The following is a 23,775-nucleotide window of genomic DNA, read 5'->3' on the forward strand; positions in this document are numbered from 1 at the left end:
GAAGGGGACATTTGTGCATTAAGAACATGGGTGCTGGGGCTGGCCCGGGAGCTGATGCGGCTCAGTGGAGGAGGTGGCGAAGCGAGGGGACGCTGCCGTGCCAAGGGCTGGGCAGTGCTCCAGAACACCGAGTGATGTTGGAGACTGGATTAATTGAACTAGGATTAAACTTAACCTCTTGTGGAGCAGGGCCGTGCTCGGCAGACTAACAGAAGATGCTCTTCTGTAAAGCAGGGTGCTCTCAGGCAGAGGGGGCCAGCCCCGGTTTCTGACCCCCACAGCCGTAGCCATGCAGCACCCAGGTGCAACACCAGAGGTCCCAGAGCAAGCTGCCACACCTCCCAGATCCCTGACCAGAAGGGAAATGCTTTCCTGACCCGAGCATAGCCTCAGATGTCCTCTCCAAAGCCAGACAAGAGCAGAGCACTGGTCCCCTGCCCCTGGTGGCCTGTCCTCGGCTGTGGTCTGTCCCAAACACTGCAGGGGACAAGGACAAGGCACCGCTCAGCTGTCTGCTGGCCGATCTGGTGGCTTTCTACTGTGTGACTGCATCAGTTGACAAAGGAAAACCAATTGATGTCATCTGCCTGGACTTCTGCAAGGGCTTTGGCACAGTCCCACATGACATCCCGGTCTCCAAATTGGAGAGAGAGGATTTGACGGGTGGGCCATCCAGTGGATAAGGAGTTGGCTTGGAGGTCACACCCAGAGAGCGGTGGTCAATGGCTCTATGTCCAAGTAGAGGCCGGTGACAAGTGGTGTACCTCAAGGGTCTGTCCTGGGAAAAGTGCTGTTTAATATCTTAATTCTATGCTAATTCTTTGTTAATATCTTAATTCTATGTTAATTCTCCAAGGACATCCAGGATGAAGGAATGTTAGGATGGCAGAATTTCTGCACAATACAGCTCAGGCACTGCTTTGTGGCGGTGTGGGAGCATCCCCACCCTACCACTTTCCACAGCTCCGTGTCCGCCTCCCTGCCACATTTTGGGGCCCCAGCTTCATTCACCCACAGTGGCTGCCTGGCCCCTTGCTGTCCTGCTGGGCAGGCGAAGCCAGGCTGCCCTGAGAGGCGCCGTGTTGTGGGAGCAGGAACACACAGCACGGCCCCCAAAAGGCAGAGAGGGAAAGGGGTGGCAACAGGCAAGGGATGGAAGTGGTGATGTGCGGACATCGGGCAAGGGGAGCCAAACACCACGCGAGAAAACTGGTGCCCAGCAGCGCAGAGCCCAGCACAACAGCTCTGTGCCACACGCGCCGTGGTGCGGCTGCACAGCGCCCGGCAGAGCCTGGTGCTGCCCCCACGCTATGGCACCACTCCCAGGGTGTCCCCACGGCCGGGGACACGGACACGCTGCTGCACATCCCCGGGCCCCTGCAGGGCACAGGGGCCGCTCCGTGCCCAGCCCGGCTGCAGGACCCCGGCGAGGCGCTGCCAGGGCCAGCCTCACGCCGGCACCACCAGGAAATGAGTCAGGGCTGGTGTCGTTCAGAGCAAGGGGAGGAAGCAAAGGCGTGAGGAAACTTCCCCGGCAGCCCTTCCCCTGCACCTCCAAGCGCCCCCCCCCCAGGGCTCTACCGGCATCCCTTCTGCGCGTCCGCTGGCCGGGGCAGGATCGGTCCCACCGGCCACTCACTGGGTCCTGGCACGGGAGCGGCACCGTGCCCACGCAGCTCGGGGGGGTGCTGCGGCGGGGTTCCTCTGCTCCTTTCTGGATGTTTTGCACCCTGATGTATTTTTACAGCATTTTGGAGGGGCAGGAGGCATGGCAGCCCTCCTTGGGGCCAACAGCGGTGTAGTTCTGTGTGGTTGTGGTCACCAGTCCACGGGGCAGCAGTATCCATATACTTGCAAATTATGGCGACATCAGTGGCAGCACTCCCTGCAGTTTTGTCCCCCCCCAGACCCTGGTACCTGCCCGTTTGCCCACCTGCCCATTCCTCCCTCTATCCCCTTACCGCAGAAGCCGGGGCCAGGACAGAAGCGCCACATCCCCTGCAACTGGGCCCAGCTCCCCCCAGAGCAGAGCCGCGGCCAGACCCAGGCTCAGCGTCCCCACCAACACTGCCAGAGGGAGGGGTGACGAGCCGTGAGATCCCAGTTCCTGTCCTTGGGAGGCAGCTGGGGCCAAGCAGGAGCTCAGCAGAGCTGGGGCCAAGGCAGAGCGGTGCCCGCACGCCGTCAGCACTGGCTGCCCTGCAGCTCCGAGCACCCCTGGTCCTGCAGACCCCATCCAGGCAGCGCAGTGCAGCAGCCCTTGCATGCCCGTACACACACACGTGCACACTCACATGTGCACACACAGACACCTGGTTTACTTGGCTAGAAGCACCGGGGGCTCTGCATACACACACAGCACCCTGGGCCACCTGCACCCTGCCCATCCCACAGCCCCCCGCGCACCCGGGGCATCACCCTCCATCGGGGGAAGTAGGGTTGATGTGGGAGCTGCCTGGCTTGTGTCACCTACACAGGGTTTTTGGGTGGAAATCTGTGAATCTCTGGTGGTGGAAATGGTTCCCAGGATCAAAACATGAGAAATCCTTCTTGGGTCTAATTTTGGCTCCCCAAGCATCACCTCCCCCGCAAGTTGCAGCACTACGGGGGGGGGGGGGGCAGGGAGAAGGAGGCTGTTCACTGGCCCTGTCAGCCCTGCGGGATGAGGAGGGGTCACTGCAGCCCCCTGCCCACCCCCATCCCTGCTCCCCCCACACCCGGACCCCCGGGCTGGCCCTGGGCTCAGGATGCTCCTTGCAGAAGGGTTCTGGCTTGTTCCCTGCCTTGTGGGGCCGCTGCACCTGCCAAGACATTGCACTGGGTTTGCTGCCAGAACAAAAAGCCTGCATATCCCCCGTATCACTTGAAAGAGATTCAAACACTGCTGACACTGCTTTGCTGTCAGGGTGGGTCACTTCGGTTTTGTGTAGTGCTGTTGCTAAGCTGCTTGCAATACCCTAAAATAAGCCAAACGCTCCCTGAAATCAAAATCCATGTTGCCTTCTCCCTGACCAAACTGTATCACCTTTACCCCTTCCACTGGATGTACCCAACGCTGTACCAGGCCACCTGCAGCGTGGGACCCAACGGAGCAGGGCAGCACGTGCCACACAGCCCCCAGGTACCTTCAGCCCGAGTGCAGGAGCGGCAGCGCTGGTGCGAGCCTGGGCTGGGGCTCGAGTGACGTCCCAGAGCCTCCTCCCCTCCCAGCAGGATGGGCAGGCGAACCGCAGCTCCACCGCACCAGGATTCCTCCTCGAGGTGCCCCGTGCCCAGCACCAGCTGCCACAGGAGCTCCGGTAGCTCCCCGGTGCGCCAGCAGCATTTCTCAGCCGCCTTCGCCACCCTGGGCTTGACGTGGTGCTTCCCACCCCCAGAGGTGATCGTCGCTGACAGTGCTGTGCCTGCAGGAGCCGTGGCATCAAACAAAACCTTGCCCGAAGCCGGGGCATGCAGAGGGGCAGGGATTCCAGGGGCCAGGTCCATGCCACCACATCCAGCCCCTGCTCGATCAGGGTGTCCAGCGCCGCCCCCCTGCCCCATCCCCAGGGGCACAGCGCGGCATGGTGCCGTGCCGAGGCCGCTGCCAGCACCATGCTCTCCCCATGCTTTGCCTGGACCTGGTGGAGGGCACCAACCATCCAGTCCTCCTCCCGCTGCCAGTGCCCTGCTCTCCAGGCAGTCTGAGATCAGCAGGAGCTCCACAGGCCGGGAGCGGTAGCGCGAGGACATCTCCTGCAGCACCCATCGCAGTCCAGCGCCCTCGGCCACCACCCCGCACTGCGCCACGGGCTCGGCCTCGAGCTGTCGATGACCTCAGAGCAATGACAACCTCACAGACTGGGGCTGATCTCGGCTACACAGCGTCACTGTTTGGATGAAGCAAAGAACCAAACGCCCTGGTGAGCTCTGGCATGTTCACAGGTGTGTGCAGAAAAACCCAAAGTGCTCGAGGCAAACACACCGTCCTTAATTCACAGGTGAAGACAGGAGACAAGAGCAAGAAGCAGTGTTAACACATTTCAGAGGGCAAATCTCGAGGCTTTCCAGAGGTGGCCTCACGACAGCTCAGAGCAGCCTCAGCATGCTCTCAGCCTGCCAAGCTGAGGCTGGCAGCGGTCCTGTGCCCCCAGCTCCTGCAGAGGGGCACAGCCACTGCCACCCCCTGCAGCTGCTGCAGGCACCCCTCACTGCCATCCCCAGCCCGCTCCTACCCAGCCACGGCCTCTCCCCACACGAGGGGTGCTGCAGGCATCCTCATTTCAGGTCTCGGCCCCTGCACCTCCACCCTGCAGGTGCTGGTTCTGGCACCAGGCGTCCTCCCCAGGGCACGTGCATGGGTGGGGGCCATGCGCCCTGCCCCAGCTCTGCCCAGTGCCCTGGCTGCAGGGCCCAGATGCTTTGCAATCCCCTCTCCTCCCCTCCCAACCCCATCCCACCAGCTCTGGAAGCTCCCTGGTGCTCCCTGGAAGCTCACTGCAGGGCAGGCAGAGCAGGGTCACAGTCTGGGAAATGTCTCAGGTGCCAGCAGCCCCCGCAGCCACCCCACATCAGTGCTCCCAACCACGCAGCGTGGGGCAGCACAGGTGGATGTCTGCTGGATTAGCGCGAGAGAGCTTTTGGGAGAAAACCTGGCAGGCAGGAAGACTGCTAAAATCATGCCAAAACTCAACTGGTGAAAGCTAGCATTTGTAAATGAAGACTTAAAACATTATAGGGATAATTAACACCTATCAGCACTGCTCTGTATAAAGCAGCTCTGTCAAACGTTTGGGTTGATAAATGTGAGTGCCTGGATGCAACATGCACTGATTGACACAGGTAACACGTTGCATGGTATTCCACCAGGAAATTAGTGTTAGGCAGCATCAATAAAACAGAGCATAACATAAAGAACTGGAGAGGTGATGGATCTCATGGAAACAGCTGCCAGTGGCAAGGATCCCTCCCAGAATCACAGAATCATCTAGGTTGGAAGAGACCTCCAAGATCACCGAGTCCAACCTCTGACCTAACACTAACAAGTCCTCCACTAAACCATATCGCTAAGCTCTACATCTAAACATCTTTTAAAGACCTCCAGGGATGGTGACTCAACCACTTCCCTGGGCAGCCCAATTCCAACAGCCCTTTCGGTAAAGTTCTTCCTAATATCCAACCTAAACCTCCCCTGGCGCAACTTTAGCCCATTCCCCCTCGTCCTATCACCGGGCACGTGGGAGAACAGACCAACCCCCACCTCGCTACAGCCTCCTTTAAGGTACCTGTAGAGAGCGATAAGGTCACCCCTGAGCCTCCTCTTCTCCAGGCTGAACAAGCCCAGCTCCCTCAGCCGCTCCTCTTAAGACTTGTTCTCCAGACCCCTCACCAGCTTGGTCGCCCTTCTCTGGACTCGCCCGAGCACGTCCATGTCCTTCCTGTAGCGAGGGGCCCAAAACTGAACACAGCACTCGAGGTGCGGCCTCACCAGAGCCGAGTACAGGGGGACAATCACCTCCCTAGCCCTGCTGGCCACATTATTTCTGATACAAGCCAGGATGTCATTGGCCTTCTTGGCCACCTGAGCACACTGCTGGCTCATATTCAGCCGACTATCAACCAGTATTCCCAGGTCCCTCTCGGCCAGGCAGCTTTCCAACCACTCATCTCCCAGCCTGTAGCTCTGCTTGGGGTTGTTGCGCCCCAGGTGCAGGACCCGGCACATGGCCTTGTAGAACCTCACACGGTTGCCCTCAGCCCGTCGGTCCAGCCTACCCAGATCCTCCTGCGGAGCCTTCCCACCCTCGAGCAGACCGACACACGCACCTAAGTCCCGCTCCGCCCCGCACCGTCCAGCCCCCGGGGCCGGTCCGGGCGCCGCCGGCGGAGCCCCGCGGACGGAGCCTCCCGGTGCCCCCGGGCTCAGCCGCCGCCGCCGCCGCTTCCTGCCCCGCCCGGCCGGCGGAAGCTCCGCCGCTCCGCTCCGCTCCGCTCCCGGGCACGGTGAGAGCCGCCCCCGCGCCGCCGCCCCCTCCCGCCTCGCAGCCGGGGGTCCCGGCCCCACGCGCGAGGTCCCGCTGCCCCGGGGCTCGGGGGGGCCGCGCCGGGGTCCCCGCAGCGCCGGTGCCGCCCCGAGCCCTCCCGTTGCAGCGCGGTGTGGGGGCGCACCGTGGGGCTGGGGGCGCAGCGCGGGGCTGGGGGCGCAGCTTAGGCAGCGCTGCCGGTGCCCCTGACCCCTCTCCCCCAGGTGCCTGCCCCTCCGTGCCGCCCGCCGCGCACCGGGGACGCGGTGACCCCTGGCAGGGCCCGGCAGCAGGCTCCGCACGGAGCAGCCCCCTGCCCCGCTGCCCGCGGGGTGCCCAGGGCGCAGCATGCCCCGCGCCCCCCCAGACCCCGCGGAACCTGGCGGCCTGCAGCAGGGCGACTCCTTCCACTGGGCCCCGCAGCGGCTGCGGCAGCGGCTGGCGCACAGGCAGGGGGGCGGCGTGATGCTGAACGGGGGTCCCGGCTGCGGCAGGACGGCTCTCTGCACCGAGCTGCTGTGGCCGACCTCAGCAGGCGGGCACCGTGCCGGTCTGGCCGCTCGGGTGCTGGGCTGGCACCTCTGCCAGGCGCAGGATGCCGACACGCTCTCGCCCCACCGCTTCGTCCTGGGGCTGGTGCAGCCCCTGGAGCGCTCCCCGCTGCTGCAGGGGTACCGGCTGCCTTCTGCCCCACTGCCTGCTGACAGCAAGCTGGACCCAGATGAGGCCTTCAAGAGGAGAGGGACGACAGGCGTAGCTCCCAGCACTGCACCGGGGTCTCCTGCAGGTATGGGGCCGCGTCCTGGCACAGCCTCAGGTGCCTCTGTGTCCTCCCAGGGCCGTGCTGCTGCCACTGCTGCACCCCGGAGCAGCCCCTGCTGCTGCTGGTGGGTGCCCTGGACGAGGGGATGCTGGTGGCTGAGGGTGAGTGGAAGCCATCGGGATGCAGCGGCACCATCGCAGAGCTACTGGCCCGGCACCAGGCCCTGCTGCCCCCCTGGCTGCTGTTGGTCTGCTCGGCATGCCGGCATGGCAAGGCACTGGCCAGGAGCTTCACTGGTGAGCGGGACTGGGGACTGGGAAGTGGGTGGGGGTGGGCACAGGAGGGCGGGGGGCAGCCGTGGTCCCCCCTTGATGCGTTTCCCTTCCAGGCTTCTGCTGCCTATGCCTGGACGACTTGCAGAAGGCGGCGGTGGTGCAGGACATGCAGCAGTACATCCTGTGCCGGCTGGACCATGAGCCTGCCCTGTGCCAGCACCTGACACAGCAGACTGACGAGGTGCTGCACCAGCTGCACATCAAGAGCAGCGCTGCTTCCTCTACCCGGAGCTCTACCTGGCCGGCTTCCTCTACCTGGAGCGGGTGCTAGATGGGGTGGCCGCTGGCACTATTGTGCTGCGTGAGCTGTGGCACGTCCCTGGCACCCTCAACAGCCTCTACCTCTGGCTGTGCCGGTGCCTCTTTCCACCACCACTCTTTTGCCCTCGCCCACCTGCTGCTTGGCTGCTGGCTGCGCCCCGGCCCCTGCACCCCGAGGAGCTGTACCGGGCGCTCTGGGCACACTGCACCGGTCCGAAGCCCAGCCCCAGCTGGGATGACTTCCAGCAGCTGCTGGAGGCACTGGGCACACTGCTGGCAGATGGCCCTGGTGGCACCAAGCTACTCTTCCATGCCAGGCGGTTGGACGCTGCTGGCCAGCGCAGCCCATGGCAGGCACCACGAGGCAGCCACGCTGCTGCTGGCACAGGGTGCAGGTGGAGGCGGCTGATGCCAGCAGGCAGACACCTCTGACACTGGCTGCCCCTCAGGGCCACACCGAAGTGCTGCAGTGCCTGCTGGCCCACGGCACCGAAATCAGCCGGCCGGACTGGGAGGGCTGGGCTGCCCTGCGCTCAGCCGCCTGCACTCAGCACACCGAGGCTGTGGCCACGCTGCTGTGGATGGGTGCAGAGGTGGACAGAGCAGACGCCGAGGGCCGCACAGCACTGCGGGCAGCCGCCTGGGGCAGCCACAAGGATGTCGTCTGGATGCTGCTGTGGCACGGTGCCTGTGTGGACCAGGCTGATGCTGAGGGCCGGACCCCCCTCATTGCTGCTGCCTACATAGGCCACTGCCCCATCATGGAGCTGCTGCTGCCCCATGGCACCAACCCCAACCCTGCCGATGCCGACAGGCACGCAGCACTCTCAGTGGCTGCCCTCTGTGTGCCAGGCAGCTGGGGCTACAGCAAGGTGGTGAGGCTGCTGCTGGAGCACGGTGCCTATGTGGAGCAGCGTGTGCGTGATGGATGGCCTCAAACAACTGCTGGAGCTGCCTACGAGGGCCACACCGAGATAGTGGAGCTGCTGCTGGAGGCCAGCACCCAGGTGGACGAGGTGAATGTGGCTGGGCACACAGCACTGCTGGTGGCTGCCACCGTGGGCCACAGGGCAGTGGTCAGCGCCTTGCTCTTCTAGGGGGCAGCCATGGACCGCACAGACCCCGAGGGGTGACAGCGCTGGCTGTGGCAGCAGTGCAGGGCAGCGCAGCCATGGCACAGGCACTGCTGGCCCGGGGGCTGGACGAGAAGCACAGTGACGCATGGGGCTGGAGCCTGCTGCACCTGGCTGCACAGGAGGGCCACTGCCCCGGCCTGCGCCTGCTGCTGGAGAGCCGCCCACCCCTGGACCACTGCAGCCACGATGGCCGCGCTGCCCCGGCCATTGCTGCCCTGCATGGCCACCACCCCGCCGCTGAGCTGCTGCTGCACCGTGGGGCCGACCGCAACCTCCCTGGTGCTGAGGGCTGGCCCCTGCTGTACCTGCTGGTGCTAGAGGAGCACCCAGCGCTGGCAGAGCTGCTTCTGGTGCACAGGGCCGACCCCAAGGGCTGGGACACGCAGGGGAGCACAGCACTGCACGTTTCCTGCTGGTGGGGCAGTCCGTGCAGCTGCCACTGCAGCACGGGGCCCAGGTGGACGCAGTGGACAGGGAGCAGAGCTCAGCCCTGCGCTTGGCCTCCTGGCAGGGCCAGACCACCGCCGCCTGCTTGCTGCTGGACTGTGACACCCACATCGGCCAGGCCTGCAGCCAAGGGGCGATGGTTCTGGGCATCGCTGCCCAGGAGGGCCATGTTGTGCTGGAACGCGGCACCAACCCTTGCCTTGCTGACAGCCATGGCTGGACCCCTGCCCTGGCTGCCCAGCGTGGCCACGCCGCCATCCCGTGCCTGCTGGAGCAGCACGGGTCCCCAGCAGTGCCACCCCACACACTTCATGCAGCCACTCACCTGTCTGACACCTCCCCACGGAGCTCGCCAGCCTCCCCCGCTGGCTGCTCGCTGGCCGTGGCCGTGCCTGTGGTGCTGGCGCCTTGCAGCCACCCCCCTGGGTACAATGGGCTCTTGTGGCCGCCGTTGCCCTTCACCACGCAGGATGCCCGGCTGCACCCCAAGCAGGCACTCGAGCTGCAGTTCGAGGGGCCAACCTGCAGCCACGACTGCAAGAAGGAGACCCTGCTCTGAGGGTGTGTGGCCCTGCCCAGCCTGTGCCAGGGGACAAATGCAGGGGGCTGGCCGGGGGGGGTAATTGTGAGCCCCCACCCCATCATCAGGTTAGCCCTGCAGTTACCCTCTCTGCTCTGCCTACACGTGGAGGGGGATGGAGGTGCTTGGAAGAAGGTGCCTGCCTGGCTGCAGGACAGACGGACGGACAGGTTGACAGTCCCACGTGCCAGGCACAAGCAGTGCCCAGTGCCGGGCAGGGCAGGCTGCGGTCCCAGCCCGGAGCTCATCCAGGAGCAGCAGCAGTGCAGGCAGGGGGCTTGGGCACCGGAGCCACCCCAGCCTTAGGCGGCGGGGTGGGAGCCCTGGCGGCAGCCCCCTGCCCAAGCCAAGCCCCATGGGGGCTGGAACCCACTGGTGGTGCCCTAGGCCCCCACACTTTGCAGATGTTTGTACAACAAATAAACACCGTGACCTGCTGCAGCTGTGTCCCTGCCCTGAGTGTTGGGGGGGGGGGGGAGCAGGGTGCTGCTGGGGGCCATCCTCCCCGTGCAGGGGGCTGGGAGGCCAGGGGACTGCAGGGGCCTGGCTGGAGGCAGGGACCCAAGGCACGAGCCCCCTGCAGCCCTGGTGCAGGATGCAGCTATAGCACCAGCACGGGGGGGGGGGAGCAGGGCTAGGCCCCCCACACCCAGGGAGCACGAGGGGAGCCCAGTGCCCTGCACCCCCCCACACCCCTGAAGGGATGGCAGCAGCACTGCCCTCGACCAGACCCTTTATTACAGAAGGGCTTTGACACAGCACAGACACACCAGCCCTCCCCATGCACCACCCAGCCCCCACGCCCCATGCCCCAGCCCCGGCCCGCCGCCCCACAGCCCCCGGGGGGCTGCCCCACGGCACGGGGTGTTGCATAGAGAGGAGGGGGTAGGTGACGGGGTGACAGTGGGGACCCAGGGGGTGGGGGGCAGAGCCGGCCCGCCCCGCGTGAGGCGGCACAGGATCCGGCCCTGCCGACCCCGGCGCATCCCCGCGGGCAGCAGCCTCCCCTTGCCGCACCGCAGCCAGCTCTCAGCACAACATTCATCCCCAATAAATTAAAAAGGTCCGTGCCCTGCGCGTGGTTAAAAAGGCGCCCGCCGCAGTCACTCCTCGGGGGGCTCGGTCAGGAACGGGGATGTGACCGCGTGGGCCTGGGCGATGGCCGCCAGCTCCTTCAGGAACTCGCTGAAGATGACGGCGCAGTAGACGGCGTTCTTGACCCGCAGCGCCTCGCTCTGCTTCTCGGCCGAACCGCGGAAGAGCGTGGCCCCCGCCAGCGCCTGCAGCACCGGCCCGTCCCGCACCTGCTGCAGCGCCAGCTGGGCCGCCTGGCGCGCCCGCGTCGGGCTGTTGGCGTGCCGCAGGATCAGCTCGCCCAGCGACGGCTTCCGGCTGCGGGCTGCAGGACAGCGTCAGCCGCGCCGCTCGGGCACCCAGGGAGAGGCAGCCCCCAGCCCTGCGTGCGGTGCGGCCCCTGTGAAATGCCCCACGCAGCCCCCAGCGCCCTGCACCACCGCCACAGCAGCAGCCCCACGCAGGGCCCGGGCAGCCCCCGGCACCGGTGCAGCCCCGGCACCGGTGCAGCCCCAGCCCTCCGTGCTGGCCCCCAGCCGTCGCGATGGGACCCTCAGCATGGGCGTTGCTTCCCCTGGCCCCGGCCCCAGCCTCACCCAGCGTCTCGGAGCGGCGCAGGGCCGGCACCACGCTCGGCGTGTCGGACCAGTCCAGCTTCCCCCGGGCAATCAGGTACTTCTTGGCTTTGAAGAGCAGCGTGGGGAAGTCCTCCTGGCTGGCAGCGAAGCTCTCGATCTTGTTCTTCACCGAGCCAAGGACCTGTGGGAGGGAGGGCGGGAGGGAATCACCACCAGCCCCGGGCAGATGTACGCTTTTTGTATATAAATTCATATAAATACGTAATATGGATATAAATATAAAAATAAGCAAATATAAAGCATCTATCACCATATTGGTAAGCATTCTTTGGAGAGTTGGCCCGTTGGCACCTCCGCAATTCTGTTTCCCACCAATTTAAAAACCAAACCACAACCCCGCAGGCCGCGCTGCTCGCCTGGCTGGCGTTCAGCACCGCCACTCCCGGCCCAGGTACCTGCAGCAGGGACTTGACGCTGGGCTGGAAGACCATGTTGGTGTTGAGGAGGAAGGAGCGCAGCAGCGGCTGCGGGTAGCAGGCCAGCTGGGCCACCAGCCCGGTCAGCAGGAAGTTGACGTACAGCGAGTTGTGCAGCATGTTCTCCAGCTTGCCGAACAGCGCCGTCACGAAGGGGCCTGCGGGCAGGGGCACGCGTTGGACGCGGCAGGGGGGACCCGGCCGCCCTCCCGCACCCTGTGCCCGGCCCCACCTGTGAAGGGCTGGCTGGGGGGCGGCCCCACGGCACGCGGGGGGCTGGCGATGAGCTGCGCCAGCGGGTCCAGGGGCCGGGGCAGCACCCGCCCCACAGCCTCCCCCGGCCCGGCCAGCAGCTCGCCCTCGGGCAGGGCGGCGAAGCTGGCGTAGGCCTCCTCCTCTTCACGGGACAGGGGCAGCTCAGGCGCGCAGGGCGGCTCCTTGGGGCTGGGCAGGGCCACGCCGCCGTTCTTCATCTCGGCCTCAATCTCCCGCAGCTCCTCCGTGAAGGCCTCGATGCTGACGCCCGCCCCGTTGGGCTCGGCCGGCGCCTTGGCCAGCAGCTCCTCCAGCAGCGAGTCCACAGAGGGCAGCGGCTCCCAGCCCGCAGGCTGCGGCCGGGGGCTGGGGGGGGCCGCAGCCCCATTCTGCGCCAGCCCCTCACCCTGGGGGCTCCTGCGCACTTTCTTCACCGCCACGTCCCCCTCGGGACGCCCTGGCTCCACCAGCCCATGCGCCCCGTTCACCAGGGCTCCTGAGTCCTGGGCGTTGGGGCTGGGGCCCCCGGTACAGGGCTCACCAGGGACGGGTGCCCCCCCAGGGCCCTCCCTTGCCCCCTCCTCGGGCAGGCCCCGCTTCTTAGTCCGCGGGGTGGGGGGTCCCGGAGGGCGCGGGGCACCGCAGCCCTCGGGGCCGGGCAGGTGGCTGCCATCGGGTGTGGGGGCTGCGCCAGTGGCGCTCGGCTCCTCGCCGTCGTAGGGGGCCGACCAGACGCGGCAGGCCCAGGCGCAGCGGTCGATGCTGTGGCGCGCGTCCCGCAGGTACTCCAGGTAGTTCCTGTCCAGCTCCGACACCTCCTCCCAGCGGCCGGCCCGGTGCCCGGGGCTGCCGCACGGTGTGCCGGGGGAGCGCGGCGGCACGGTGCCAGCTGCCTCAGGGCCGGCGCTCTGCTGCCGCATGAAGAAGGCGAGGCGGGACGGCGTGGAGGGCTTCGGCACTGTCACCACGGAGGAGGCGTCCACGTTGGGGCTGCCCTGGCCTGCAGGAGCAGAAGCAGGCGCTCAGGGCGGCACGGGGCTGGGGAGCTCGGAGCAGGGGCTCCGGGCGCAGCGAGGGGACCAGCACCGTACCCTTGGACCAGGCGGCATGCTCCTCCTCCCGCTCAGGCGGCGGCAGGCTCTCGGGGCGGCAGCAGCGTGGGATGAGCGACAGGAATTTGGCGGCCGTCTTCCCGTAGATGTCCAGGTCCCTGACCGCCCGCTTCTGGCTCAGCATGACGTGGCTGCAGGGCAGCAGGTACCTGGGGGGACATGGGGCTGCGCGCGGGGACGTGCCAAGACCGCAGGACGGGAACAGCAGGGGCCAGCACCATCCCACCCCACCGCCAGACCCCCCAGGGGTGCCCCCGCCCAGGCGCTTGCCCCTCCATGCCACAGCCGTGTCTCACCCACGAGGCAATGCCCCAACCATACCCTGCCGCCACAGGGCAGCGGCAGGCACGGTGCAGGTTACCTGAGCACCAGCTGCAGCATCACGTCCTCACAGTTGAGGCTGAGCAGTGTCCGGAAGAGGCTCAGGGAGACCATGCAGAGCTGAGGACCGAGGGGGTGTGAGGCAGCCGCAACGCCCCACGAGCCGGCCCTGCCGCGGCCCCCGTGCCTCTCACCCGCGAGTTGCTGTTGATGCGGCCCACGAGGGTGTCGAGGATGGTGGCGTTGTCGTGGCGGTGCAGCAGCACAAAGCGCAGGAAGGTTTTCAGCAGCGCCGTCTCGCTGACGCTGCGCAGGAACAGGTCCAGGTACGCCGTGCTGGCGATCATCTCCTCGATGGAGGTCTGCAGGAGCAGCAGCTGGGCGTGCGCCAGGCCGGGACCTGCGCGGAGCACCCTGCAGCCCTGCTGCCCACCCAAACAGCCCCGGCTGAGGCAGCCCCTACCTTGTGCAGCGCTGGCCCCATGACGGGCACCAGGAACCCGTTGTGGACGTAGTCCACCAGCTGCTTCTGCACCAGCGGGTGGGCGACCTGCAGAGCAGAGGGGTCAGGGCTGCCCACGCTGCCCTGTGCACGCCACCACCACCAGCGAGCCCCACCTGGATGACAGCGTTGCAGAACTCCAGCGAGTTCATGAAGAGCACGAGGGAGGAGACGCCGATCCAGTCCTCGCGGCGCAGGAAGTGCCAGTCATCCCCCCGCACCTCAATCTTGCGAGGCAGGGAGGAGTACAGGGCGCTCAGGCCTGTGGCCAGGACCTGGGGGGACAGGCATTGAGCACGGCGTTGGGACGTGCAGCCCCAAGCAGGGCACAGCCCCTGGCAACACAGGCACCACGCTAGCACCGGCCTTACCGGGCAGAAGTAGGAGTTGTCGGTGATGGACTTGGCCACGGCATGGTTGCTGGCAGACATGGCCATGATAAGCAACAGCGCGTCCCTGGCCTGCTGCCCCAGGACGCCCTCGTGGTGGATGAAGGGGATGAGGAGGGAGAATATGATGAGGTTGGCAGGGCCCTGGTCCGTGTGGCTGTGGAAGAAGAGCTCCAGGATGGAGGGCTCCTTGGCCACAGAGACACAGAGCTGGTTGAGCAGCAGCACCAGGCTGTTCTCCAGCAGCGCCGAGGCGGGCTCAGCACAGAGGCTGAGCAGCCGTAGCAGGGGCGTGAGCACAGGCTTGTGCTGCAGCAGGGGCTGCCGGGCCTGGCTGATGAGCATCTCATAGAGCTTCAGCTGCTCCACCTTGCGCTCCTCCGTGAAGTCCCCCTGCAGGTGCCAGCACAGCAGGCGCTCCAGGAGATTCTCTGCCACCACGAACTCCAGGATGGGCCCTGCAGCTGCCTCGCCCCGCGGCCGGTCCTCCGCCAACAGGTTCAGCATCTGGTAGGTGTTGTTGCGCACGGCGCTGAGGTCGTCAGGGGCCGGCTTGCAGCCCCGCCGCTCCAGGATCCGCAGCACCTGGGGGCAGCGGTGTTAAGTGCCTGGCTGGGGGGGCGCCCTGGGCTCGCCCCCACGGCGGCTCACTCACCTGGGACCAGTGGTTCTTGAAGACCATGAGGCAGGTCTCGGGGTCAGCGGTGACGGGGCTCTGCAAGCTGGCGCTGCGGGCGGTGCGGTGCCCGGCCCCCCGGGGGTTCAGCTTGCTGAGCCAGCTCATCCTCTCCATGGGGACGCGGTGCGTGGCGGGGGGGGGCTCACAGGCAGCGGTGCGGCACCCTGCAGGCTGGGCCAGATCCGACGTCTGCGCGGCGGTGCTGCGGGGGCACGGGGCAGCGGCCAACCCACAGGGCCCCACACTCCATGCTGCTGTCACCCAGGTCCGGGCTGTGGGAGAGCGGCGGCTCAGCACGGGTGAGCTGGAGCAGCAGGGACCCTCGGCCCGGGACCGCTCTTCCCAGGCCTTGCACCCCGCAGGCAGGCGTGCCAGCGTGCAGCAGGGAACGGCAGGACTCCTGCCCCAGGAGCAGAGCCACGCCGCCATCGCCTGCACCGCACCCGACCCTTCCCCGTGTAGCGGCACTGGGTCACGCAACCGGGGGTGACACTGGCTGCCCGCACACCCGCACCGGCCCTGGAAGCTCCAGCGGAGCCCTGCCGGGGCCTGGCTGCACCGGGAAGCTCCCGGAGGGGCCAATGCCCCGCCGCTATGCCGGGAGGGGCGGGGGGGCTGGCCCGGCCATCCTGGAGCTGTGGCTGCCCCGCAGCTGGGCTCACGCTGCAAGCCTGGGCTGCGGCTGCAGGGGGCGAGGGAGCTGCTGTTGCCGCTCTGGAGGGGAACAGGCATGGAGCGGGACAGGCACCCCCCCCTCCCCCCCCCCCCCACCACATCAGCTCTTGGCAGCACACGACTGGAGGGCACAGGCAAGCAGCGGCACCAGCATGGGGACGGCTCCACAAGCGCTACCAGCTTGCAGCAGCCCCAGGTCACCACGGAGGCACAAGCCTGGAAGGGAGCACCCAGAGCAGCCCCCAGGCAAGCAGCCCGGCGGGACCCCAGGCCCAGCCCCGAGGCAGCAGGACGGGCAGGACGTCACCTACCTGCGCGCGGGGCTGGGGCGGCAGCTCCCAGGCCTTGCACAAGGCCCCACGGCGCAGCCAAAACCTCTCAGCTTCGCCCCAGCATGTGCCGAGAGCCCTGCGACGCTCACGGGCAGGCACTGCCCTGTCCCAGCACCGCGCGCCCGCTCCGGTGGGCTTGGAGCGGGGCCAGGGGGGCCCAGCCTCGGGAAGGGGCCGGGTCCTGGGCGCTGCCCTACGGGCGCCCGGCAGCACCGGGAGGAAGAGGCAGCAGCGTCGGCTGCCAGGAGGTGGGACGGGACGGGACGGGACGGGACGGACAAGGAAGCAGAGCGGAGGAGGGCTCTGGCACGGCTCTGCCTCCACACCCAGCCCTGCACTTTGAACCCCGGAGCCACCGGGAGCCAAGCGCGGGGGCACCCAGTGGCACCGGGAGAGCTGCCCCCAGCCCGGCCCCGTGGCGGCAGCAGGCTCGGCCAGGCACGGGGCCCCGCCGTGGGGCGCAGCAGCTCAGGCACCCCAGCCAGAGGCGCAAGGCCCCATGTGCTCAGCCCCTTCTCCCCGCCCGGGCAGCACCGCGGCTCTCCAGGCCGTGCCATCAGCCCCTGCCCAGGGCACAGGGCTGTCCCAGTCCCTGTCCCCGGCACCCTCCGGCCCCAACACAGCCACCGGCACGGACCAGGCCCCACGACCGTCACACGGGGCACGGGGCACCAGCAGAGCCTGGCCCTGGGGCTGTGGCAGCACCAACGAGGGGCAGTGCAGGAGCGAGGGACACAGGGCCGGGGCGTCCCCAGCAGGAAGGCTCTGCCCTGACTGCCACCAGGACATGGCAGCGTGGCAGCTGGGGGCAGCGCATGGAGCCATGGCTCCCACGCTCCCTGGCCTCCCCCCAGTGCCACCGAGCACCTGCGCTCCGTCCCCACACCTCGTGCCGGGCATCCCCTGCTGCCCCCAGCACAGGCGAGGCCCTGGTCCCGCTGCTCCGCACGGCGCCGTCCCAGCACAGGCCCAGCACGGCCTTGCCGGGACTGGTGGGACGCCACCGGGGGCAGGAGGGCAGCACCGGGACAGCGCCGGGGGGACACCACAGGGCCGCAGGCGGGGTGTGGAAGAGGCCACTCAGGGAAACCTAAACCACAAAAGGCACAAAAAGGGAAGTGAGCAGCGGCACGCCCAGAGCACAGGCACAGACCCGGCGTGGGAAGTGCAAGGAGCTGTGGGGCAGCGGTGCCGGCAGCTTCCATGCGGCGTGAGCAGCACGGAGCTGGCGCTGAGGGCAGCCGAGCACCGCACTGCCGGCAGCACCGCCGGGGGAGGCAGCACGCTGCCACCGGGTATTTTAGGAACTGGCCAGATGTATTTATACCACGCGGCGAGGAGCTTCCCATTCCAACATGGGCGCAGTCTTACTGCAGTTGCTAAAGTTAGACCCTGAGGAGTCAGCGCGCCCAGCACCTCGCGCCAAGCTCCCGCGGCGCTGCCGCCACCGGGACAGCCACGGGCGGCGCCCGCAGCGCTGAGCCACACCGGGCCCCACGCCGGGCAGGGGGAGGCATGCGGACAGACGGACCCGGACAGAGCAAGGCGCTCCGTGAGGCCCAGCTCATGGCAACACGTCGCAGAAACCAGGCCCAGGGTGCTGCGGCTGCACTGGGACCGGCCGGAGCCCCCAGGGGACGTGGCCTGGAGGGGGCTCGGCCCACACCGGTGTCCGGCACCCACCTGGCACCAGAGCGGGGACTCCAAGAGGTGACCGCGGCGTCGAACCTGCCCGGTCCCGGGGACTCGCATGCTGTCGGCAAGGTGCGGGGCGCGTCCAGGGGCGCCGAGGGCACCGCTGCCCCACGGCGCGCAGCACCAAGCGCGGCCCCCAGCCCGGTGCCCGGCAGGCGGCGGGCACGGGGCACCGCAAGCCACGAGTGCTGCTGCCCGGCACGGCCGCACACCCGGTCCCACACCCGGGAGGCAGCGGGGGGCGGCCCAGAAGGCGCTCAGGACACGCGCCCCCGACCCGACAGCAGCATCGCCCCACGGCCGGCCCACGCCACGTGCCGGTGCCACTCGTGGAGGCACAGCCGCCCCGGGCCCGCCAGACCTGGACACCCCCGCAAGGACGGGCGGGCGGACACACGGACAGAGCAGCCGTGCCCCCACCGCCGCCCGCGCGCCCCGTAGCCCCGTCCCGGCGCCCTCCTACCTGGGGTCAAGGTCGCGGGGCTCCGTCCGTCAGCGCCGCGCCTGGGCAGGGACAGCGGGGTAGCGGGGGTAACGGGAGCGGCCCGCGGGGGGCGCGGGGCCCGGCCCCGGTGCGGCCCGGCCGGGGCTCCCCGGGGACACCGGGAGCGGGGGCAGAGCCCGGGGGGGGACCCGCCAGGGCCGGGCCGCGCCGCTCCCCGCAGCCCCCGCGCGAGGACACCCGCGGCCGCCGCCACCCCCGGTACCGGGGCCGGGCGCCCCGTCCCCAGCGCCCGCCGCTCGAGGACAGCCCCGGGCCGGGCCGGGCCGGGTCCCCCCCCGCGCCGCGGCCAAGGGCACCGGCCCGCCCGCCCCGGGCCGCCCCGCCCCGCCCCGGGCGGCCCCGCCCCGCCCCGGGGCCCCGCCCCCCCGGCCCGGCCGCCCCCCGCCGCCCGCCCCCGCGCTCACCGGCCGCCTCCGGTGCGGGCCCCGCGCGCCCGCCGCCATCTTCCCGCCGCCGCCCGACGCACCGGCGCGCGCACGGCCCCGCCCGCGGCCCCGCCCCGAACACCGGGGTGGGCGGGGCCCGCGCGTCGGGGGCGGGGCCGGCGCTCGGCCACGGCCTCAAGGCGAGAGCTCATTGGCTGCGCTGAGACCGGGGCGGGGCCCGGGGCGGGGGCAGGTGGGCGGCGGGGCGGGGCGGGGCGGGGCGGGGCGGGGCGGGGCGGGGCGGGGCGGGGCGGGGCGGGGCGGGGCGGGGCGGGGCGGGGCGGGGCGGGGCGGGGGCACCGGGGCCGTGCCCGGACCTGCCCCTGCCCCTGCCCCGCCCCTGTACCGGCACCGCGGGGCACGGGCAGCCCGCCCGGGGCACGGCGCCCCCAGCTGCGCCCCCCGCACCGGCTGTGCCCGCACCGGGCACCGGCCGCCACCCCCCGCCCCCGCGGCGCCCCCCGTCCCGCTGCCAGCCCCGCACCGCCCCGAGCCCGGCGGCAGCGCCGGCGGCACGTCACCCCCGCGGCCCCGGGGACGCGCACGGCAGCGCTCGCGTCCCGGTGCGCGCGTGAGCAGCCCCCAGGGACCCCGGTTGCTAGGACCCGCCCGGCACCGCCGCAGCCGCGCCCCGGCCCCGCAGCAGCACCGTGATCGGGGTGCGGGATGCGCAGCCTCAGCGCGGTGCTGTCCCGCCGCCGGGACCGGGCCCCGGCACCCCGCACCGGCCGCACGCAGGGGTGAGCGAGGCCTGGCTGCCCCGCCGGGGGGACCGGGCACGGGGCGCGAGGGGGATCCCCCGCCAGCGCCGCTGCCCCGTGGTGGGGTGCGGCTGAGCTGGGGGCGTGGGGCACGGCGGGGCTCGGCGGGGCACCGTGTGGCACGGCGGGGCACGGCGGGGCGGCAGGGCCCATCCCAGGAGGGGTCCGTGCACCGCGACCCCCCCCCGTGCCTCCCCAGCAGCGCTGCCGCTCCCCGGAGCTGGATCCTCGACCCGTCCGGGGACTGGTACTACTGGTGGCTCAGCGCCATGGTCCTGCCCATCATGTACAACTGGATCGTCATCATCTGCAGGTGCCGGGGTGCGGGGCGGGCGCCGCGCTGCAGCCAGGGGGGTGCCCCAGGGGCTGGGGCCAGCTCTGGGCAGCCCGGTGACGGTGCCGGCGCTGCCAGGTCCTGCTTCGCCGACCTCCAGGAGCAGCACGTGGTGCTGTGGCTGAGCCTGGACTGCCTGAGCGACGCGCTCTACCTGCTGGACATCGCCGTGCACCTCCACACCGGTCAGTGCCCCAGCCCGCCCACACGCCCAGCCGCACGCTCACCCACTTGCACAAACACAACGTGTGTGTGCACGGGCACATGCACACACAACTACACGCAGTCACGCATGTGTGCGCACATGTGCATGCCCATGTGCGCGTGCACAGATACACGTACTTGAATGTGAAGACACGCATGCACAAACCTGTGTGACATGCATGTGGCACATGCACACACACACACGTGGCACACACACACATGTGTCTGGCACACACAGACCTGGGAGCACAGCGGTCACCGGGCAGGGGGCAGGGGTGGGGCCGGGCTGACATTTTGGGGTGGGCGCCCATCTGCCGAGCCCCTCAGCAGTACAGCGACGCGGGCAGCACAGGGCCCCGTGGTGACATGTGTGATGCCCTTCACCTCTACCAGCACAGGGCCACCCCACGGCCTCTCACCCCCCGTTCGGGTGCCCCCATCCCACAGGGAGCCCCCATACCCACGAGTCCCCTGTCCCCAGCCCCGCCACATCCCTCCTGGACCCAGGGCCCTCCACCCCCCAGGGGCTCCCCACGGGGCCGAGTGCTGACTCACTGCCCCCAGGCTTCCTGGAGGAGGGCATCCTGGTGCAGGACCGGGCGCAGATCCGGCGGCGCTACCTGCGCTCTGCCTGCTTCCCCTGGGACGTGGCCTCGGTGCTGCCCACCGACCTGCTCTACCTGCACCTGGGGCCGGCCGTGCCGGCCGTGCGAGCCAACCGCTGCCTGCGGGCCCTGCGGCTCTTCGAAGCCTTTGACCGCCGGGAGACTCGCACTGCCCACCCCTACGCCTTCCGCATCGCCAAGCTGATGCTCTACGTCTTCGTCACCATCCACTGGAACGGCTGCCTCTACTTTGCCCTCTCCACCCACCTGGGGCTGGGTGCCGACGACTGGGTCTACCCCAACGCCAGCCGCCCCGGCTTCGCCCGCCCGCTGAGGCAGTACCTGCATAGCTTCTACATCTCCACCCTCATCCTCACCACCGTGGGCGACACGCCGGAGCCCCAGCGCGAGGAGGAGTTCCTCTTCATGACCGCCGGCTTCCTGCTGGCCGTGCTGGGCTTCGCCACCATCATGGGCAGCATGAGCTCCGTCATCGCCAACATGAACGCAGCCGATGCCGCCTTCTACCCCGACCACGGCCCGGTGCAGCAGTACCTGCAGGCACATGGTGTTGGGGGGCGACTGGCGCGGCGGGTGGCCGGCTGGCACCAGCACCTGCGGGCGCACAGGAAGCTGGTGGGGGAGCGGGCCGTGCTCCGGCACCTGCCCAGCCGGCTGCGGGCTGAGGTGGCCGCCAGCGTGCACCTGCCAGCCCTGCGCAAGGTGTCCCTCTTCCAGAGCTGCGAGCGCGGTGTGCTGGAGGCGCTGGTGCTCAAGCTGCGGCCCCAGGTCTTCAGCCCCGGCGAGTTCGTCTGCCGCACCGGCGACGTGGGGCGTGAGATGTATTTCATCCGCGAGGGGCGTCTGGCCGTGGTGGCGGCCGATGGCGTCACACGGCTCGCCATCCTGGGCGAGGGGCTCTACTTCGGGGAGATCAGCCTCATCAATATCCGAGGTGAGCCTCTGCCACACCCCTGCAAGCACACCCCCAGCCCAGGCCTCACCGCAGCCCTGCATCCCCAGGGAACAGGTCGGGGAACCGTCGCACCGCCAACATCCAGAGCATCGGCTACTCGGACCTCTTCTGCCTCTCCAAGGAGGACCTGACAGAGGTGCTGGCCGAGTTCCCCAGCGCCCGCACCCTGATGGAGGCCAAGGGCCGCGAGATCCTGCTGCGCATGGAGAAGCTGGATGTGCATGCTGAGGCGGCGTCGGCGGCAGCGGCGGAGGAGGCTGAGCACCGAGTGCAGGCGCTGGAGGTGGCCCTGGAGGAGCTGCAGACACGGGTGGCCCGGCTGCTGGCCCAGCTGGAGTCCAGCGCCTTCAAGCTGGCACTGCGCATCGGGCGCCTTGAGAGCAGGGCCCAGCAGCGGCGCCTGGCCAGGGGCCGGGCTCCAGCCAGGGACCAGGCGCCTGCCAGGCTGCAGGGACCTGATGGGGGACACGGTCCTGATGGGGGACGGTGTCCTGATGGGGGACAGGATCCCACTGGGGCACAGGGTCCCACTGGTGTGCAGGGTCCTATGGGGGCGCAAGGTCCCACAAGGGCGCAGGGTCCCAATGGTGTGTGGGGTCCCACTGGTGTACAGGGTCCCATGAGGGCGCAGGGTCCCACCAGGGTGCAGGGTCCCAATAGTGTACGGGGTCCCACTGGTGTACGGGGTCCCACCAGGGTGCAGGTTTCCATGGGGATGTGGGGTCCCACTGGTGTACAGGGTCCCATGGGGGCACAGGGTCCCACCAGGGTGCAGAATCCCACCGGTGTACAGGGCCCCACTGGTGTACGGGGTCCCACTGGTGTACAGGGGCGCATGGGGGTGCAGGGCCCCACTGGTGTACGGGGTCCCACTGGTGTACAGGGGCGCATGGGGGTGCAGGGCCCCACTGGTGTACGGGGTCCCACTGGTGTACAGGGGCGCACGGGGGTGCAGGGCCCCACTGGTGTACAGGGACCCACCAGGGGCCAGGGTCCCACGGGGGTGCGGGGCACAAGACGCAGAGGCCCCCGGCACTGAAGGTCGAGGGACCTGTCCGGCTGTCAGGTGTGCGACAGCGGTGACGCCGGGTGCTTTGTGACAGCCATCGCTGGGTAACGATGACAACAGTCGCTAGGTAACAAGGACAACAACCGCTAGGTGATGGTGACAATAGTTGCTACGTAACAATGACAACAGTTGCTAGGTAACGAGGATGGTTGTTCATGACCGAACGGGAGCTGCGGGGACGGGGCAGCGGGGGCAGGCACCGGGCTGTGCCCTGGCGGGGCCGGGGGGCTCCCAGCACAGCGGCCGCAGGAACCAGAGCAGGACAGAGACGGGGCCAGGGCCACCTGGGTGGGGAGAGGACGGGAGTGGGAAGGGACAGGAAGGGACAGGAACGGGGATGGGGTGGGAAGGGGCAGCAGGGGATCGGGCTGGAGGGGACAGGGATGGGGACAGGAAGGGGGGTGGGACAGGGATGGGGAATAAGGATGGGTTCAGAGGTGGGGATGGGGATGGGAAAGGGAGGGGACAGGGTCTGGACAGGGATGGGGACAGGGAAGGGAGAGGATGGGTGAGCAGGTCAGGAGGCAGCAGGGATGGGGATGGGACAGGGCCAAGGTTCAGAACAGGGGCAGGGATGGGATGGGGAAGGGGACAGGGAAGGGAGGAGACGAGAGAGGGTCGGGGACGGGTTCGGAACAGGGACAGGGATGGGGATAGGGCGGGGAGAAGGACGGTCAGAAAAGGGACACGGAGGGGGGTGAGATGAGGACGGAACGGGAGTGTGGGTGGGAAGGGGATGGGGTCGGAACAGGGATGGGGTTGGGGACGGGAGCGGACAAGGGGGCCGGGATCTCCGAGGCCCCGGCTGCGGCGGCAACGGGAGCGGCCCCGCGCCCCCGGGCGGACCCCGGCCCGGCCCCGGCTGGGAGCGGCGCAGCTGCGGCAAACAGCCCCGGGCAGCCTGGGCAAACAGCGGGCGGCACCCGCCGGCAGCCGCTGCCCGGGCACCCGGGAATGCTGCGGGGAGAGGCCGGAACGGCCCCGGCAGGGCGGGGTGCGAGCCCCGAGCCCCCCGAGCCCTTCGAGCCCCCCAAGCCCCTTGAGCCCCCCAAGCCCTTCGAGCCCCCCAAGCCCTTCGAGCCCCCGAGGTCCCCGAGCCCCGGCCCCACGTGGGGTCCCTCGAACCCGGCTCCCGCTGCCGGCCGGCGGCCCCCGCTGCTCCGCAGCCCGCGGCCCCCCCGCGCCCCTCTGCCCCGCCACCGCCGCTCCCCCCGGCTCCCCCCGGCTCCCCCCGGGCTCCCCCCGCTCCCTGCCGCTGCCGCGCCCCCGGCCCGCCCCGCGCCC

General features: G+C 69.0%; 3 protein-coding genes across 10 annotated transcripts; 2 read left to right on the forward strand and 1 right to left on the reverse strand.

Annotated features, from left to right (window-relative positions):
- Positions 1-10,555, forward strand: LOC308187663 (ankyrin repeat domain-containing protein 50-like). Of its 3 annotated transcripts, XR_013944845.1 has the most exons (3): positions 1-5,982; positions 6,840-7,061; positions 7,154-7,900. XR_013944845.1 is itself a non-coding variant. In XM_080575856.1 (2 exons), exons 1-2 carry the CDS (start codon positions 6,351-6,353, stop codon positions 7,369-7,371), a joined length of 657 nt encoding a protein of 218 aa, XP_080431982.1. In that variant the 5' UTR covers positions 6,039-6,350; the 3' UTR covers positions 7,372-7,900. The 3 variants fall into 3 exon arrangements, 2 of the variants coding, with proteins under 2 accessions (XP_080431982.1, XP_080431981.1); XM_080575856.1 differs by lacking the exons at positions 1-5,982; positions 6,840-7,061 and adding an exon at positions 6,039-6,789; XM_080575855.1 differs by lacking the exon at positions 1-5,982 and having other exon boundaries at positions 6,044-7,061; positions 7,154-10,555.
- Positions 10,241-18,611, reverse strand: FHIP1B (FHF complex subunit HOOK interacting protein 1B). Of its 3 annotated transcripts, XM_080575852.1 has the most exons (13): positions 18,522-18,611; positions 18,076-18,116; positions 14,887-15,182; positions 14,214-14,816; positions 13,959-14,117; positions 13,804-13,890; positions 13,535-13,702; positions 13,381-13,460; positions 12,999-13,168; positions 11,885-12,907; positions 11,632-11,810; positions 11,195-11,357; positions 10,241-10,923 (listed from the first exon to the last, which is right to left on the reverse strand). In XM_080575852.1, exons 3-13 carry the CDS (start codon positions 15,022-15,024, stop codon positions 10,628-10,630), a joined length of 3,066 nt encoding a protein of 1,021 aa, XP_080431978.1. In that variant the 5' UTR covers positions 15,025-15,182; positions 18,076-18,116; positions 18,522-18,611; the 3' UTR covers positions 10,241-10,627. The 3 variants fall into 3 exon arrangements, with proteins under 3 accessions (XP_080431978.1, XP_080431980.1, XP_080431979.1); XM_080575854.1 differs by lacking the exon at positions 18,076-18,116 and having other exon boundaries at positions 18,522-18,587; XM_080575853.1 differs by lacking the exons at positions 18,076-18,116; positions 18,522-18,611 and adding an exon at positions 15,897-18,058.
- Positions 18,612-18,983: 372 nt separating this feature from the next.
- On the forward strand, positions 18,984-23,531 carry CNGA4 (cyclic nucleotide gated channel subunit alpha 4). 4 transcript variants are annotated; one of them, XM_080576458.1, is made up of 5 exons: positions 18,984-19,282; positions 19,503-19,616; positions 19,716-19,822; positions 20,406-21,401; positions 21,470-23,531. In XM_080576458.1, exons 1-5 carry the CDS (start codon positions 19,209-19,211, stop codon positions 22,459-22,461), a joined length of 2,283 nt encoding a protein of 760 aa, XP_080432584.1. In that variant the 5' UTR covers positions 18,984-19,208; the 3' UTR covers positions 22,462-23,531. The 4 variants fall into 4 exon arrangements, with proteins under 4 accessions (XP_080432584.1, XP_080432585.1, XP_080432582.1 ...); XM_080576459.1 differs by having other exon boundaries at positions 19,506-19,616; XM_080576456.1 differs by having other exon boundaries at positions 19,503-19,822.
- Positions 23,532-23,775: the final 244 nt, after the last annotated feature.

This window comes from Anser brachyrhynchus (genome assembly GCF_964034855.1).
Source record: "Anser brachyrhynchus genome assembly, chromosome: 1".
Classification (NCBI taxonomy): domain Eukaryota; kingdom Metazoa; phylum Chordata; class Aves; order Anseriformes; family Anatidae; genus Anser; species Anser brachyrhynchus.